The 18,920-nt window shown below is 45.1% G+C and overlaps 1 protein-coding gene across 2 annotated transcripts in view; it reads left to right on the top strand.

The window, feature by feature from the left end:
- Positions 1-1,131: 1,131 nt before the first annotated feature.
- tusc3 (tumor suppressor candidate 3) overlaps positions 1,132-18,920 on the top strand; it is a 754,082-nt gene continuing 736,293 nt past the window's right edge. The window contains exon 1 of one of the 2 annotated variants that reach the window (XM_078556286.1): positions 1,132-1,293. In XM_078556286.1, coding sequence (XP_078412412.1) covers positions 1,144-1,293 — 150 coding nt within the window. In that variant the 5' untranslated portion in view covers positions 1,132-1,143. The remainder of the gene's footprint in view (positions 1,294-18,920) is intronic. The other variant, XM_078556336.1, reaches the window with a different exon arrangement.

An 18,920-nucleotide genomic window follows, 5' to 3' on the forward strand; every position in this document is an offset into this window, starting at 1 on the left:
CATCTACAACATGCATGGAAGCAACTCACCAAGCTCCTTTCAAACCTGCGACCTCTACCATCTAGAAGGACAAGGGCAGCAGATGCATGGGAATACTACCGCCTACAAGTTCCCCTCCAAGCCACACACCTTCCTGACTTGGAATTATAGCACTGTTCCCTCACTGTCGCTGGGTCAAAATCCTGGAACTCCCTTCCTACCAGCCTTGTGGGTGTACATGGACCGCAGCGGTTCAGGATGGGCAATAAATGCTAGCCTAGCCAGTGACACCGTAAAAAGAAAAAAAAAACTTTGAAGTCTGGGCCGGCACTTTCCTGCCATCAAATACTGATCCTTCAGCTATTGCCTCAGTATACTTTACCATAACTTCCTTCAAAAATCTCATTTACTCCCCATAGACTCCACTTCTGCCCCTAAAAAAATGTATAGTATTCGTGCGAATACTGAGACTGGTTGTTCTATCTTTTGTTTTTGTAGAATTACGGATGCAACCACTGTAATCTGCTTTCCTATGTACATTTTGTGGTATATTCTAATAATTTTTTAAAATGGCATTTTACATGCGAGAAAGATCTTTGCATTCAAACTGCTTTTTAAACACCTACATTTAGTAAAAATGCGTTAATATTTTCTTTCATTTGCAGACTGTCGCATTTGATTTGCTACTACTTTGCATTACCCACCCACGCTTCATTTTTAGTAACTTTTGTTCCTACCAAATAATAACGCAACTACTCTAAATTTATTTGCACAGCGCTTCAATGCCCAGTATTTTTTTCAAACAAGTTTTTGTAAGCGTACCTTAAAACACGTACTTAAAAGTTCATTACAATTATGAGTGCTGCTGCCACCAGTTACTTTGTATCTCCAATGTTCTTCCCCAGTTCTGCAGGTTCCATCTAATTCCTGCTCCCACTGGTACATCACCAGATATCTCACTGGATGCAGCTCAGCGCCACCAACTGGTTGAAGGGTCCCTGCTGTCAATCAACCCCTGACTCGCTGCATTCTGGGTTTTGTAGTTCTCTCCTCCCTTTCCTTCAGCGATCAATGGCCGCCCTCTGACTACAACTCCCAGAGTGCTGTTCGGCACGGCGCTCTCAGCCAATGGGATACGGAGCTTCCGTTGCCCCAGTTATCGGTATGGCGTCTGGTCGGAGATTGGCGCCGCTGCCCCTGGTAACGGTCGGCTTCTGGCTGCTCCTCCTGTCGTGTGTTCAGTTCGGAGGCGGACAGAAGAAGAAAGAGGTAAAGGAATCGGACCGCGGCTACCGTGCTTTCCGAAATCATTCTGTAAGTGATGGGAGAAAGGGCCCGATTCTCCATGGATGCTGGTGCTGATGATGCAGGTGCTGAGGGGGCTAGAGTAGGAACAGTGACACAGCACATAGCTGCCTAGAGTTACACTCATCCCTTTTGATTTCAAAACATAACCTATTTTGATGGATCTCAGTCTCATAACTACAGTTTCCAATGTATATGTGGGTTTGCAATCTACTGCTTAACTCGCAGTATCACCTTTGTGTGATTATAACTGCCTGGTTTTGATACTTTTGTAAATATATGACAAATTTCAGTGAAAGGAACGTGCTTTAATGGAAACAAAGATTTTTTTCTAAAACAGTACACCCAAAATCTTGTGCTGTGAATGTCTAGCAATAATAAGGCAATTAATGTTGCTTTCAATTGGACACTGACCATCATTTGTACTAATGTCAGTTTCTGGACAGAAATAAATCTCCAACCCTTTTATCATATAAATTTATGCAGAGTGCCTTTTAGAATTTTTAAAAAATGAACTAAATGTACATGCAGTATGAATTAAAGGTCAATTTTTGATGTAAATTAGCATTCCAAAAGTCATTTATCATTCAAATTTCTTGCTCTGGTGTTTATTTTGAGAAAATGAACAATAATTGTAAACATGTAACCAATAAAATAGTTTATCTGATTCTATAAATTGTTTGCAGATTTGAGATTTATCGTAGGTACCTGTTCTGATTCTGTGGCATTTAAGTGTGTCTCAAATAACTTACATTCTGGAGTAGGCTCACACTGCACAGAAACAAAATACTGTGGATGCTGGAAATCTGAAATAGAGACAGAAATTGCTGAAATTACTTAGCAGATCTGACAGCATCTGTGGAGAAAGAAACAAAGTTAACATTTCAGCTTGAAGACCTTTCATCAGAACTCCTGATGAAAGGTCATTGAAACGTTAACCCTGTTTCTCTCTCCACAGATGCTGCCAGGCCAGCTGAGTATTCCCAGCATTTCCTGTTTCTTTTTCACATTGCACAGAGTTTATTTAAGCAATTGCATAATTCAAAGTTATCAGCACTACATCGCTTTGAATTCAGAACCAGATATTCATGTTTATCACACCTATCTCCACATGTCTCTCCAGCATTTTTGAAGAATGACTGAGAAAACACCTTGTAAGATGAGGCCAAGTATTAATTATTAAGCTGCTTTATTTCACACAAAACTAAGGTATAGAACAACAGCTATGATTAGATTCACTTAATTTATTTCTGCAACTTGTCTTTCATAATACAAGTAAATGAATGTTAGTGGGTCACCTTACTTAAAGATGTGTTAAGGTGCGTGTCAGCCATGGTTCAATTGGTAGCATTCTTGCCTTTGAGTCACAAAGTTCCCGGTTCAAGTCCCATTGAGCATAAAAATTACAGCTGACATTTCAGTGCAGTACTAAGGGATGTTGCACTGTTAGAGATGTTGTCTTTTGGAGGAGACATTAAACCCAGGAACAGTCTACCCTTTCAGGTGGACTTAAAAGATCCCATGGTACCATTCCGAAGAAGAGCAGGGGAGTTATCCCAGGTGTCCTGGCTGATATTTATCCCTCAATCAACATCACAAAAACAGATTATCTGAACATTGCTGTTTGTGGAAGCTTTCTGTGCACAATATGGCTGCTGCATTTCCTGCATTACAACAGTGGCTACACTTCAAGAAGTTCTTTATTGGCTGTAAAGTGCTTTGAGACATTTGGTGGTCATGAAAAGCACTATATAAATGCAAGTCTTTTTTCTTTATTTAAAATAACGCCCAACTATTTCTCTGCATGCCAAACATCTGACCATATGAAAACTTTCCCTCATATTTTTCTGTCTCAAAAGATTGATTGAATGCGTGTCTTTGTTCCTTTTTTAATGTCCTTTTGTTTACAAAGGGAAGTGAGGGGCCATACAAGACAAACCCTGCTCAGTGTTTGAGAACAGGGACCTCCAACACAATGGATATGAGGTGTTTATCAATTACTGAGACTGACTAATGAATTGCTTAATGGTTATGTATACAAATAAATAAGCACAAAGCCTAATTCGATAGCTTTTAGATATATTTTGAATATGTCTGTTTATACGTGTGTGAATATACTTTGTTTAAAAACACAGTCATTCAGGATAACTCCTTTTCCCTCAAAATTTTTCCATGGAAAACTGGTAAAAAAAAATCTTGCAATTTTAACTAATGTTGGCCAGGTTTCCTGGGCTTCTGGAAGTCCAGCAGCTAAAAGGAAGTGTGAAGGGCTGGATCCATAAGGTAAGTTTCTTTGCAGCATTGCTTGTGGGCAAAGAGGATCAGGAGTCTTCCTATCCAATCCAAGAAGGTTACTTCAATCACCACCCAAATGCTACCTTGATCACCCTGACCACCATCTCAGCGCCCCAACAATGCAATATAACCCCTCCACTCTCCTTCCCTTCCTCCGCACCATGAGACTTCCCGTCGACTCCCAGCCTACTTGCTGTGGTTTGGGTGTGCCCTTGTGCTGCAGGCTTTCCCGCCCGACAGGCAGCCAGCCTGTTAATCAGGCTCACTGTTGGGTAGTAAACCTGCAGAAAGAAATTCTCGGCTTCATGTCCATAACTTCTCTCCGTAGCTCAGAGCTTGTGGCCCTTGAAACATTAGGGCCAATGTCTTACTATTTCTCTCAGAAGGATTTTTTAAATGTTGTTTGGCCACAAAAAAGTGTAGGATAATTGTAAATCACCTTTATACAAACACATTTTGTTAAATGAGAGGGAGAGAAATGTGTGTTTCTCATTTTGGGAATTGAATGAAAGAACCCTGAAATTCTGCATATGTTTTTCAATAGCCTTATTCTTAACATACTGTAAAATATAAGCCTATTAACTTTTAAAAAATCTTTCCTACGTCTGTTTCATATGGTATGTGTTTCTACATTATGAAGGATTAGAACATTTTAAATAAGTCTGTAATTTTTGACCATGCATAAGTCTTGGTAAAGTTTACTGTGGAGGGTGCTCTCTATGAGGTAATATAAAATGCAGAAGCTTGCTGGCATGTTCCAGGATAAATTATCCTTTCCATAAAATGGTTTTGCCACAGTCTGAAATAATTTACAGATGCAAAGTGCACACTCATTAATCAGATGCAATTCTAGTGATACAAAAATATCAATCTTCAAACATATTCATTTAATTGAGAAATTGCCTGTGAATTATTGGGTTCTTTTCAGCCATAATGGTGGAGGTATCAGTTTACCATTTTGTCATATGTACTTACCTATCTTCATTGTATTTCTGGTTGAAACTTGTGATAAAACATATTCCATATCAATGCAATATTATGTGTCTGTAGGCAATGTTTAAAAAAAAAGTGCACATAGAACTGGAGAGATATTCAGCCAAATATGTCACTGATAAGTAGATTAATTTTCCTCAGAGTTGAGTTGCATCACTGGCAGAATCAGAGTTGTATCACTGGCAGAATCAATTTATACAACAACTTTTGTGATGGTACAACATGATTTTGGATGTCCATTAATACTTATACCAGTATAACAGTGGAAAGTACACCATCTCACACTGCTCTACATTTCCAAAATGTGCCTATAAATCTAACTTAAAGGAACCTTAGAAGTTCTGAGAAAGCTAAAAGCAGGTGCTTGCAACCTCAGATCATAAGTTTCATTATTTTTTATGCATACTGTATAAACCTTGTTCATGTAAAACTGCATTGTTGTGCGTTACTCTTCTCTGCTTTTAGTGTGTTTAAAGATGGGCTTCTTGTGCAGCTTTATTTAGTAGCTGTTGGTTTACTGTTAGCTTGTCTCACTGCAGTTAGAATTAAGTATAGGCACACTGTAGAACACTTGACCCAAATGGTCCTGACTGCAGTATCTTTCTTTGATTCCCTCAAACACATGTACAGACTCTCCAACTTTCTTCCACACAGAGCGTAGAAGTAGCAAACAAGTAGCAAAGAGGTTCATAATAAAATCTCTGTCAAGATTGTAACTAAAAATTCCTTCAAAATCCACTCTTTCGTTGTTAAACTCTTCTCTGGCCACAAACTAATCTATCTGATGCAATCCCTGAAGCTTCCTATACTTATCTCAAGCATGCTTGACCCTGTCACCTTCTACCTTGGCTTCCTTCTTTGATGCAGCTTCCTTTTCTCCTTTCTGTTATGATAGTTTGTGTGGCAAGAGGCTATTCTGGAATTCATGGCAGATGTTAAAATGATCTTATTTATTTCACTGGTGTGCAAGGACAGCCACATAAAATGACAGAAACTTTAATTAAACAAAAACATGATCGGGAAGTAGTGTGCTAGAGTGACTATTGTGCCCAAGCTATTGAATTAGTTATTAAAATTAAGCACAGAGTGTTGTGCTTAATATATTGACTTTTAAGTTTTCATATTAGCGAGTTCTTATGATTAATAATCTCTTCCATCTATGTAAGTAGTATATTTAGTACATAGGGTGTTTCATTGGAATTTATAAAGTGCCTGCAGCACCTGTTAGTCCTGTAGGTGGCCCTATGTTAAGCATTTTCAACATTAGAGGTGTCAAACATATGACACATTGGCTGCTATTTTTTTGATTAACTGAGATTGCACATCAGGTAACTGCGTTCCATAATTTGCTCAAATTGCTTTCTCATTCTTTTTCCCAGCTGCTATATTTTTCCTCATTTATGGAAATGTACAATATCTAAAACAAGACAACAAAATAAAATAATCTAAATAAAATTTTGCGATATAATTATATTTATCTATTCAATTATTTTTATGTCTCTTTATGCCTTCATTTAAAGTTTTATTTGATGGCCTCAACCTCTTCCCAAAAGCGTGAGCTTGACATGATATTTTTGATTCAGTAAATTGGATTTGGATTCTGCAGCCTGAACATTTGCAGTGTACCTAATTTCCTAGCATTTATCAGTACCATTTAGTCAGCACTCATAGCACTTTATTTAACCTTGTAGAACTTTCTGCCTGGTAGCTGTTATATCTTCTGGTTCTCATAAGTTCAAAATAATCACATTTTTAGACTCAAAAGTGCTGGAGTTTCGTCGAGTGTCTTTCTTACAGCTCCCCATGTGACTGGTGGACTGATACATTGTTGTTCAGCACCTAATTGCAGTGCAGTAGTAAAAGTGGCACTTTGGATGTACAATCTCATAACAATTAGCTCCTATTTCTTTATGAATAATATACGAATGTAACAATCCTCTTTCTTTAAAAAAACAAGATTCCTCTAAATGAATCTAACTGTTCCAATCATTAACTTTTTTTAGCTAAAGAAAATTAACAATCGACTTTTATAATTAAACTGAATACTTTAAGAGTCTTTTATAGCTTGTTTTCTCAATACACATTCACTAAGGCTAACATTCATCGCTCTCAGAGGTGAGTTGGCACACTGAACAGGCAATGTTGTGCGTGTTTCTCCTGATTTTGTAGGAGTTGATGTTGTTAATATTGTGTCATTTGTTGGTGATATTGTTGATGTATTCTCACTGGTTAGTGATGTTGCTGGTGTTGTTGATATTTTCTACTGTTCCAGTTCAGGTGTAGGTCGATTATCTGTTTGTTCACGTTTGCTTAACGGTTTCAGTCTCAGTGATGTATGACCTCGGAGTCCCAGCTTCACCAACAACTTTTGCTGGGTTCCAGGTTTTCATGATTGGATCCTGTACGTGTACAGCTTGCCTTCCAACAGCTCTGGCAAGTGTTTAGCATGTGTGTTGAAGTGTTGACCTCCTTTTACCTGTGCATCAGTGAGATGTTGTCTTACTTCCTCCTGGTCACTTGGAGGAAGTACCTTGCTTGGCAGAGTTGTCTTATACTTCCATTCAACAGCTCTGTGGGTGATTTCATTTCAGCCTTTAGAGGTGTAGCTCAGAGTGATAATAAGGCAAGGTTTGGGTCTTCCTTTGTCGCTTCGCATTTTGTGAGGATTCTCCTGACTGTCTGAACCTGACTTTCTATAAACCTTTTGTCCTCTTGTGTAACGAGGTGATGATGTTGAACCCATACTGTTCACCAAATTACTTAAACTCTCTGGAGGTGGATTGGGTTCCATTATCACATATTAGTCTTTCAGAAATCCCTTGTTCAGTGAACAGAATTCATACTGCTGAAATGATTGTTTTAGCTCTCAAATCTTTCATTGTTAAAAGGTGAAAGAGAACTTTGAGTAGTAGTCTGTAACTATGAGATACTATTCTTGATTGCGTATGAATAAGTCCAGTACAGTAATCCCTCACCTAATATCTTAGTGAGTTCTTTAAAAGTGCGACTGTCAGCGAAACAATGTTAAGCGAATCAGATTTTCCCATAAAAATTAATGTATAAACTGGAGTTAGGTTCTACAGCGTGTTTCTCCCTTGATCCCCAGCAAGTCTCTCCCTGATGCCCAGCCAGTCTCTCCTTAGTTTATAAAAACAAAAAGCTAAAAGCTACTGCGGATGCTGGAAATCCAAAACAAAAACAAAATTACCTGGAAAAACTCAGCAGGTCTGGCAGCATCGGTGGAGAAGAAATCAGTTAACGTTTCGAGCCTTCACGGCCCTTCGGCAGAACTGAAGCATAGTTAGGAGAGGGGTGAAATATAAGCTGGTTTAAGGTGGGGGGGCGGGGGGGGAAGAGAGAAGTTGAGGGTGTGGTGATTGTGGAGATAAGCAAGCAGTGATAGGAGCAGATAATCAAAAGATGTCACAGACAAAAGGATCAAAGAGGTGTTGAAGGTGGTGATATTTGTCTAAGAAAAGTGCTAATTAAGAATGGAAGACAGGACACTCAAAGTACAGCTCTAGTGGGGGTGGGGTGGAAAAGACTAACAAGGTTTTAGTTTTAGATTTAAAAAAATAATGGCAATAGGTGGGGAAAGAAGAATCTATATAAATTATTGAAAAAAAAGGGGGGGGGAGAGGAGAAACGGGGTGGGGATGGGGGGAGGGGGAGTTTAAGATCTAAAGTTGTTGAATTCAATATTCAGCCCGGAAGGCTGTAAAGTGCCTAGTCGGAAGCTGAGGTGCTGTTGCTCCAGTTTGCGTTGGGCTTCACTGGAACAATGCAGCAAGCCAAGGACAGACATGTGGGCAAGAGAACAGGGTGGAGTGTTAAAATGGCAAGCGACAGGGAGGTTTGGGTCTTTCTTGCGGACAGACCGCAGGTGTTCTGCAAAACGGTCGCCCAGTTTGCGTTTGGTCTCTCCAATGTAGAGGAGACCGCATTGGGAGCAACGAATGCAGTAGACTAAGTTAGGGGAAATGCAAGTGAAATGCTGCTTCACTTGAAAGGAGTGTTTGGGCCCTTGGACGGTGAGGAGAGAGGAAGTGAAGGGGCAGGTGTTGCTTCTTCTGCGAGGGCATGGGGAGGTGCCATAGGTGGGGGTTGAGGAGTAGGGGGTGATGGAGGAGTGGACCAGGGTGTCCCGGAGGGAACGATCCCTACGGAATGCCGTCAGGGGGGGTGAAGGGAAGATGTGTTTGGTGGTGGCATCATGCTGGAGTTGGCGGAAATGGCGGAGGATGATCCTTTGAATGCGGAGGCTGGTGGGGTGATAAGTGAGGACAAGGGGGACCCTATCATGTTTCTGGGAAGGAGGAGAAGGCGTGAGGGAGGATGCGCGGGATATGGGCCGGACACGGTTGAGGGCCCTGTCAACGACCGTCGATGGAGTCTTTACAGGAAGCAGGGTGTGAGGAGCTGTAGTCGAGGTAGCTGTGGGAGTCGGTAGACTTGTAATGGATACTGGTGGACAGTCTATCATCAGAAATTGAGACAGAGAGGTCAAGGAAGGGAAGAGAAATGTCAGAGATGGACCATGTGAAAATGATGGAGGGGTGGAGATTGGAAGCAAAATTAATAAATTTTTACAGGTCCCGACGAGAGCATGAAGCAGCACCGAAGTAATCATCGATGTACCGGAGAAAGAGTTGTGGGAGGGGGCCGGAGTAGGACTGGAACAAGGAATGTTCCACATACCCCATAACTCTTTACTTCGGTGCTGCTTCATGTCCACCAATATCCATTACAAGCCTACCGACTCCCACAACTACCTCGACTACAGCTCCTCACACCCTGCTTCCTGTAAAGACTCCATCCCATTCTCTCAGTTCCTTCGCCTCCGTCGCATCTGTTCTGATGACGCTACCTTCAAAAACAGCTCCTCTGACATGTCCTCCTTCTTCCTTAACCGAGGTTTTCCATCCACGGTCGTTGACAGGGCCCTCAACCGTGTCCGGCCCATATCCCGCGCATCCTCCCTCACGCTTTCTCCTCCTTCCCAGAAACATGATAGGGTCCCCCTTGTCCTCACTTATCATCCCACCAGCCTCCGCATTCAAAGGATCATCCTCCACCATTTCCGCCAACTCCAGCATGATGCCACCACCAAACACATCTTCCCTTCACCCCCCCCGACGGCATTCCGTAGGGATCGTTCCCTCCGGGACACCCTGGTCCACTCCTCCATCACCCCCTACTCCTCAACCCCCACCTATGGCACCTCCCCATGCCCACGCAGAAGATGCAACACCTGCCCCTTCACTTCCTCTCTCCTCACCGTCCAAGGACCCAAACACTCCTTTCAAGTGAAGCAGCATTTCACTTGCATTTCCCCTAACTTAGTCTACTGCATTCGTTGCTCCCAATGCGGTCTCCTCTACATTGGAGAGTCCAAACGCAAACTGGGCGACCGTTTTGCAGAACACCTGCGGTCTGTCCGCAAGAAAGACCCAAACCTCCCTGTCGCTTGCCATTTTAACACTCCACCCTGTTCTCTTGCCCACATGTCTGTCCTTGGCTTGCTGCATTGTTCCAGTGAAGCCCAACGCAAACTGGAGCAACAGCACCTCAGCTTCCGACTAGGCACTTTACAGCCTTCCGGGCTGAATATTGAATTCAACAACTTTAGATCTTAAACTCCCCCTCCCCCCATCCCCACCCCGTTTCTCCTCCCACCCCCCCTTTTTTTTCAATAATTTATATAGATTCTTCTTTCCCCACCTATTGCCATTATTTTTAAAATCTAAAACTAAAACCTTGTTAGTCTTTTCCACCCCACCCCCACTAGAGCTGTACTTTGAGTGTCCTGTCTTCCATTCTTAATTAGCACTTTTCTTAGACAAATATCACCACCTTCAACACCTCTTTGATCCTTTTGTCTGTGACATCTTTTGATTATCTGCTCCTATCACTGCTTGCTTATCTCCACAATCACCACACCCTCAACTTCTCTCTTCCCCCCCCCGCCCCCCCACCTTAAACCAGCTTATATTTCACCCCTCTCCCTAACTATGCTTCAGTTCTGCCGAAGGGCCGTGAAGGCTCGAAACGTTAACTGATTTCTTCTCCACCGATGCTGCCAGACCTGCTGAGTTTTTCCAGGTAATTTTGTTTTTGTCTCCTTAGCTTATGCTACCTGGATGCGAAAGCAGTGAATCGATATTACTTTTGGCCATTTGGAAAGAAGCGGCGAGTTGTACAGCGGGCAGGACAGCAAGCGGGGAGGGAGCGGGATAGGAGCATGGCAGCAAGTGGGGTGGGAGTGAGGCAGCAAATGCGGCAAAGAGCAGGGAGGGAATGAGGGAGTGAGCAAGATGCGAGCAAGGCATGGAACAGGGCGGCAGCTGGGGAGCAAGCGGGGTGGGAGTGAGTCAGCGAGCAGGGCAGGATAGAGACAGCGAGCAGGGTGGAGTGAGGCAGTGAGCAGGGCAGGATAGAGGCAGTGAGCAGGGCGGTGCGAGGCAGTGAGCAGGGCAGGATAGAGGCAGCGAGCAGGGTGGAGTGAGGCAGTGAGCAGGGCAGGATAGAGGCAGCGAGCAGGGTGGAGTGAGGCAGTGAGCAAGGCAGGATAGAGGCAGTGAGCAGGGTGGAGTGAGGCAGTGAGCAGGGCAGGATGGAGGCAGTAAGCAGGGCGGAGCGAGGCAGTGAGCAGGGCAGGATAGAGGCAGTGGTCAGGGCGGGAGTGAAGCAGCAAGCAGGGCAGGAGCAAGACAACGAGCATGGCGGAGTGAGGCAGTGAGCAGGGCTGGATAGAGGCAGTGAGCAGGGCAGGAGTGAGGCAGCGAGTGCAGTGGCAAGCAGGGAAGGAGTGAAGTAGGGAGTGCGGCAGCAAGCGGAGTGGGAGCGAGGCACTGAGCGGGGCAGGAGCAAGGCAGCGAATGCAGTAGTGAGGCAGCGAGTGTGGCACCGAGCAGGGCGGGAGCGAGGCAGCAAGTGGGGAGGGAGCAAGGCAGCGAGTGGAGCGGGAGTGATGCAGCGAGTGCGGCAGCGAGCAGGGAGGTAGCGAACAGGGCCGAGCGAGGCAGCAAGCAAGGTGGGAGCAGGGAGTGAGTGAGGCAGCGAGCAGGGCAGAAGCAAGGCAGCAAGTAGGGTGGGAGCAGGGTGAGGCAGCGAGCAGGGTGGGAGTGAGGCAGCGAGCAGGGTGGGAGTGAGGCAGCGAGCAGGGTGGGAGTGAGGCAGCGAGCAGGGTGGGAGTGAGGCAGCGAGCAGGGTGGGAGTGAGGCAGCGAGTAGGGTGGGAGTGAGGCAGCGAGCAAGATGGGAGTGAGGCAGCGAGCAGGGTGGGAGTGGAGCAGGAGTGAGGCAGTGAGCAGGGTGGGAGTGAGGCAGTGAGCAGGGTGGGAGTGAGGCAGTGAGCAGGGTGGGAGTGAGGCAGTGAGCAGGGTGGGAGTGAGGCAGTGAATAGGGTGGGAGTGGGATGGGAGTGAGGCAGCGTGCAGGGTGGGAGTGAGGCAGCGAATAGGGTGGGAGTGGGATGGGAGTGAAGCAGTGAGTAGGGGGAGAGTGAGGCAGCGAGCAGGATGGGAGTGAGGCAGTGAGTAGGGGGAGAGTGAGGCAGCGAGCAGGATGGGAGTGAGGCAGGAGTGAGGCAGTGAGCAGGGTGGGAGTGAAGCAGTGAGTAGGGGGAGAGTGAGGCAGCGAGCAGGATGGGAGTGAGGCAGGAGTGAGGCAGTGAGCAGGGTGGGAGTGAAGCAGTGAGTAGGGGGAGAGTGAGGCAGCGTGCAGGGTGGGAGTGAGGCAACGAATAGGGTGGGAGTGGGATGGGAGTGAGGCAGCGTGCAGGGTGGAAGGAGGACTGCTGTGGAAATCTCCCAAGCCAACTCTTGATGTTGCAGACAAAACTTCCAACAGCACTGTTCCATTGCTCTGCTGACAACAATGACGTGTGCAACTCCAGTGATGCACACAAACAACGTATCAACGAAAATGGGGACGCAAATCGGAAAAAAACAGGCCCTAAAGAATAATCAACTTTCAAATGAAACACTGCTAAAGAGGGCAACTTAAAGCAAGGACTTGCTGTATGCCATGGCCTGGGTGGTACTTCAGTAGGTATAATCTTTGTGCTGTTTTTGCAGACTTCTGGCAGGTATTGCATGTAGGCACCATTCTTTCGCTGATTTATAGATGCCTATTCAGTACACAGCTGATCTGGCTCTGAGCTTATATTTCACCATTCTCATGTGGCATTCATATATCTTTTGGGAGAAGTTATTTCTGCATTATTTTGGGTATCACTATTCTGGATCCGGCCAGCAGAACACCATCTTCCAGTGAGATGTTATTTCTGTTAGATCAATATTGCTGGCTGTGTTTGCTGTATCTTATCAGGACATTCCTAAATCACTTACTGAGAGTGCATGTGTAATTCTTTGTTTTTGCTGGTTTCATCTCTAATTTGACTTAGTTTAAGGGTGTTACATTCAGCACACAATGGACTTTTATACCTAGATTTTTTATCTCATGTTTCTTCTATGTCACCCTATGAGATAGGGCATCTACTAGCACAATCTCTCTTCCTGCCTTGTATTTCAGAGTGAAATCAAAACTCTGAAGACTCAAGGGTAACTTATGCAGTCTTTCTTGTAGATCTAACCTAGTGGATGATGATCTGTCAAAAGCTCTCTTTCTGTGTTTGTATATCTGGTTTCAGCAGATTTTAGAGCTTTGGATGCAAATGCACTCAGTATTCCCCCTTGTACCAGGGCTGCTCCCAGTCCTTTTGTTAGAAGCATCTACTTGTAGATTGACAGGTTTCTCTTTGTTGGAGTATGACTGACTTGTCTCCATGCATACTGCTTCTTTGAGTTTGAAACTCCTCTGATATGTCCCGACCACTGGTACTCAGCATTTTCTCTCATCAGCTCTCGTAGGTTTGCTGTGTGTTCTGACATAAGGCATGAAATAACTCATGTACTGGATATAGCCAAGGAAACTTCTCAACTCATTCTTGTCTCTTGGAGTATCCATCTTCGAGATAGCTGTGACTATTTCTTTAAGACTTGGCTTGATTCCATCAGGTGTGTAGACCATTCTGAAGAACTAGCATTCTGTCACCTTCACAGTGCATATGTCTGCATTTAGCTTGATCCCAGGACTCCTGGTTCTCTCCATGGCTTCATGTACATGATAGTCATGATCTTTTCCATCCAAGCCATGGATTTGAGTATCATCAGCTATGCTGACTGCTCCTCTATGTCTTCTGCATGTCTTGTCTGTTTTCTGATAGAACACATCCTGGCCATGAGGTAGATATAGGAATTTACTGACAAAAGGGTATGATGAAGATTCCTCATCAAGCTTCATGTACCAATTGCCATTTCTGGCATCAATCTTGCTGAAAACTTTTACCTCTGTCAGTGCTGACATGATCTCTTCCAGAGTTGGAATAGGGAAGTGATTCCTCTTTATTGGTTGATTCAGATCTTTGGGATATGAGCAAATGCTTAGCTGTCCATATGGTTTCTCTCTTTAGCACAATGCATTTTACCCAATCTGTATTGTTACAAAGATAAGATTTTATAAGATTGTTATGTTTGGGACTGTGTTTTTAAAATGAAGGGGGTCATGGGACCTGTTCTGAGACCTGCCTGACAACATGCCTAGGTGACATGGATGTTAAAGATTAAGGGGAGGCCTGGGATGTTTTGCTGGAAAGAAGGCGTTAAGTGTTCACACTTGGAGACAATTGCAACATTGGAAAATCGCTGTAATGCATGTGAACAAATAAATAAGGCTGCTCAATGTAAGGGTGTATTTACTTTTCAAGGACAGATCCCTTTGATGATCCCTATGATCCCCATCCTCTTCTGATGAAGAGTCATATGGACTTGAAACGTTGACTGTATTCCTCTCCGCAGATGCTGTCAGACCTGCTGAGTTTTTCCAGTTATTTTTGTTTTTGTTTCAGATTTCCAGCATCCGCAGTATTTTGCTTTTATCCCTATGATGAGTCATTACATTAAATTACAATACGTTAGCACCTAATAGTGACATTTGAAGGTGTGAAAATGCTTTACCATTACCTTTTAGAATGTTTCACACTCCTCAGCAGGCTTTCCATTTTCTTCACAAACTCTCAAACCTGGCATGCTTTTAATGGGCTTTCAAAACCCTGCAACACCAAATGAAAATAGTGTGCGGGAAGTAATCCAATTTCCGTCCCCCATTTAAAATGGTGAAGCTGACCTCAGCGCGGGGCGGGGGTGCTGGTGTGTGTTTTTGCACAATAGACATTCCCAACCCACAAAAAATTACTATTTACAATTCATATAAGTGACTTGGATGAAGGGACCGAATGCATGGTTGCTAAATTTGCTGATGACACAAAGATAGGTAGGGAAGTAGGATGTGAGAAGGACATACAAAGATAGGTGGAGGGACAGGTAGTATTAAGGAGGCGGGGAGGCTGCAGAAGGATTTGGACAGGTTAGGAGAATGGGCAAAGAAGTGGCAGATGGAATACAATGTGGGGAAGTGTGAGGTCATGCACTTTGGTAAGAAGAATAGAGGCATAGACTATTTTCTAAATGGGGAGAGAATTCAGAAATCTGGAGTGCAAAGGGACTTGGGAGTCCTAGTCCAGGATTCTCTTAAGGTTAGCTTGCAGGTTGAGTCGGTAGTTAGGAAGGTAAATGCAATGTTGGCATTTATTTCGAAAGGACTAGAATATAAAAGCAGGGATGTGCTGCTGAGGCTTTATAAGGCTCTGGTCAGACCACATTTAGAATATTGTGAGCAATTTTGGGCCCTGTATCTCAGGAAGGATGTGCTGGCTCTGGAGAGGGTCCATAGGAGGTTCACGAAAACGATCCCAGGAATGAAAGGCTTAACATATGAGGAACGTTTGAGGTCTCTGGGTCTATAGTCGATGGAGTTTAGAAGGATGAGGGGGGATCTGATTGAAACTTACAGAATACTGAAAGGCCTGGATAGAGTGGACTTAGGGAAGATGTTTCCATTAGTAGTAGAGACTAGGACCCGAGGGCACAGCCTCAGAGTAAAGGGAAGACCTTTTAGAACAGAGATGAGGAGAAACTTCTTTAGCCAGAGAGTGGTGAATCTTTGGAATTCATTGCCACAGAAGGCTGTGGACGCCAGGTCATTGAGTGTATTTAAGACTGAGATAGATTCTTGATTGGTAAGGGGATCAAAGGTTATGGGGAGAAGGCGGGAGAATGGGGTTGAGAAACTTATCAGCCATGATTGAATGGCGGAGCAGACTCGATGGGCCGAATGGCCTAATTTCTGCTCCTATGTCTTATGGTCTTATGGACATAAGGAGTTTTTAAAGGGATATAGATAGGTTAAATGAATGGGCAAAAAATTGACATGGAGTATAATGTGGGTAAAGGTGAACTTGTCTACTTTGGTGGGAAGAATAGAAAAGAAGTATATTATTTAAATGGAGAAAGACTGCAGAACTCCGCAGTACAGAGGGATCTGGGTGCCCTGGTACATGAATTACAAAAAATTATGCACATACAGTGATTAGGAAGGCAAGTGGAATATAGCCATTTATTGCAAGGGGAATAAAATCTATAAGTAAGGAGGCTTTGCCACAATTGTACAATGCATTGGTGAGACCAGATCTGGAGTACTGTGTACGGATTTGGTCTCCTTACTTAAGAAACAATATAATTTCATTAGAAGCAGTTCAGAGAAGATTCACTTGAATGATTCATACAAACATACAAAATAGGAGCAGAAGTGGGCTATTCGGCCTTTTGAGCCTGCTTCACCATTCATTAAGGTCATGGCTGATCTGTTTGTGTTTCAAGTTCTGCATTCCCATCTGCCCACGGAGAACTGGGATTTTTAGAGTTTAAAACAGCGAGAGGAGAGCCGCGATTTCCAGTTTAAAACAGTGAAAGGAGAGCTGGGATTTTTACAGTTTAAAACAACAAGAGAGAGCCAGGATTTTCACAGTTTAAAACAGCGAGAGGAGAGCTGGGATTTTCACAGTTTATAACAGCGTTAGGAGAGCTGGGAGTACACGGAGAGCGGACCTGCGTGAGAAGGGCAAGGGCGGCAGGAGATAAAAACTGGCAAAGAGCCCCTTCAACCTGTTTCTACCTATCAGAGCCAGTGTGTGATCTCACAAGAAAACAGGTAGGTGATTGGTGGGTATCTCTTTCGTGTCTCTTTTGATTGGCCAAGTGGTTTAAATCAGAAAATATTAATACAGCTGAAGGGTGCAGTTAAGAAATTCACTTTTAAGATATTTCACATCCAGATTAATTAAATAGAATAGAGATGGCTGGGCAGGTGATGTGTTGCAGCTGTTGCACGTGGACCTGGTGGACACCGGTGCGATCCATGGTGACCACATCAGCAAGTGTTGGCTGCTCTAGGAACTTTGGCTCAGAGTTGATGAGCTGGAGTCCGAGCTGCGGACACTGTGACACTTCAGGGAGGGGGAGAGTTACCTGGACGCTGTGTTTCAGGAGGCAGTTACACCCCAGATTAATTCATTCAAATTTGGTCCATGGTCAGGAACAGGAGGGTGTGACGGCAAGTGAGGCTGGTATGGGGATCCAGAATTTAGCTTTGGAGGAGCCTCAGCCAGTGCCCTTGTCCAATAGGTACGAGGTTCTTTCTCCCGGCATGGACGAGAGCACAGACTGCAGGGAGGATGAGCGAACTGACCACAGCACCGCTCAATGATGGGTCCCTAGAGCAACTGCTGGAGGCCCACCAGGATGTACTTTACCCCTGCTCTGGCCGGAGCATGGGTAGCAATGTCACCAACCCGGCTTGGGAGGCAGTGGCAGTGGTGGTCAGCGTTAACGCCCTGCAGAGGAGGCTAGCCACCCAGTGCTGCAAAAGGATGAATGATCTCCTCCGTTCCGCCAGTGTAAGTCACTATTTTCATCACTCCCAACTCATACGCTCTCAAACCCATCACACATCCACAGGGCCCTCACTCACTGCCAGTGCAAGGGACATCACCATTCACTGTTTCACACACACCATCTTTGTCCTCATCCCGTCCATCACCACCCACACAGGCCAGGCATACTTATCATCTGACCCAGCAGGCGTCCTGATACACTCTCCCCATCTCTATCCATGCAGGATAAACTGGCTCGCAACAGGAGAGAAAGGCCACAGACAGGTGGAGGGATGCCAGAAATCAAAGTTCTGACAGAATTCAAAAACAGAGCCATCCAGCTGGCCAGCGATGACTGGGACTGGTCCTGTGCTGACGGTGAGGTCGGCACTGCTCTACCAAGTGAAGATCCAGCACTGCAAAATCCATCAGACAACCATGCCGTGAGTGATGTGTCCTCTTTCACAGGCCACTACCATGCACTAATTATCTCCCCTTGCTTTCACAGGCACATCTGTCAAACAGCCGACAGAGTCCATGACCTCCAATCAAGTTCCAAAGGAACCTCTGAAGAGGTATCTGAAGGCACCCTTCCTGAAATCCCGTCACAGCGCTTACCCATATCCTCCACCAGTGCAGAGACACACACCTTGGTAGGACCTAGCTTTGGAGTAGCTTCGCGATCACAATCTGGTGAGCACATCATAGGCCGGCGGAGGCAGGGACTTCCCAGGTACCCAGCATTCAGAGGAATGCTGGAGGCCAGAATGTTGCTGAGGCTGAGTCAGATGACGAACCTCTGGACCTGATCATGTCACAGTTGCTGGAGCTGCAAAGGCAAGCTAGGGAACAACAGGGAGGGATATCCGCTGCAATCCTCAGATTGCAAGGCATGATGGAGGAGTCCGTTTATCTTCAGGCTGAGGTGATAGCGCCGGCATTGCAACGCACCGAAGTCAACACTGGCAGGATGGCGGCCACCATGGGGACCTTGGTCCAGGACGTCACTCCTGCACTGCTGTATGGGTTTAACTCCATCGCTGATGCCATAGTTGGCCTCCAACATTGTGTACGTGAGAGGGGTGCTGGGCAGCTCGATCTCACTCCAGCTACCCCTTCCGTTCACAGAGTCAGCCAGGGGCCCTCGGGCACCCATAGGGAGGAGGATCAGCAGGTGCACGCTCCAGGTCCCTCAACTTACTCACACCTAGTGAGCGGCACCGTGATGGTCCCTGGCCCTGAGGGTACAGTTGAAATCCGCCCTGAGGACGAAGCACTCGCCTGCGTCGATGGAGCCAAGATGAGTGGACACTTCCCCAAAGAAGCTCGCTTGCTGCTCCGCGCCCGGGGGAGGGTACACACTCTCAAAGAGAAGCAGCGCGCCCCCTAGGCGCACAGTAAGGTGCAGCAACCAGCCTGGCACCGGCTCCTTGACCCCTAAGATCTCCAGCTGAAAATGTGGGGCCAACAAGATAGCCACCCTGCCAGAATTGGAGGCTGGTGACTCATGTAGACCC

The sequence above is a fragment of the Cetorhinus maximus genome, chromosome 1, assembly GCF_964194155.1.
Source record: "Cetorhinus maximus chromosome 1, sCetMax3.hap1.1, whole genome shotgun sequence".
Classification (NCBI taxonomy): Eukaryota; Metazoa; Chordata; class Chondrichthyes; order Lamniformes; family Cetorhinidae; genus Cetorhinus; species Cetorhinus maximus.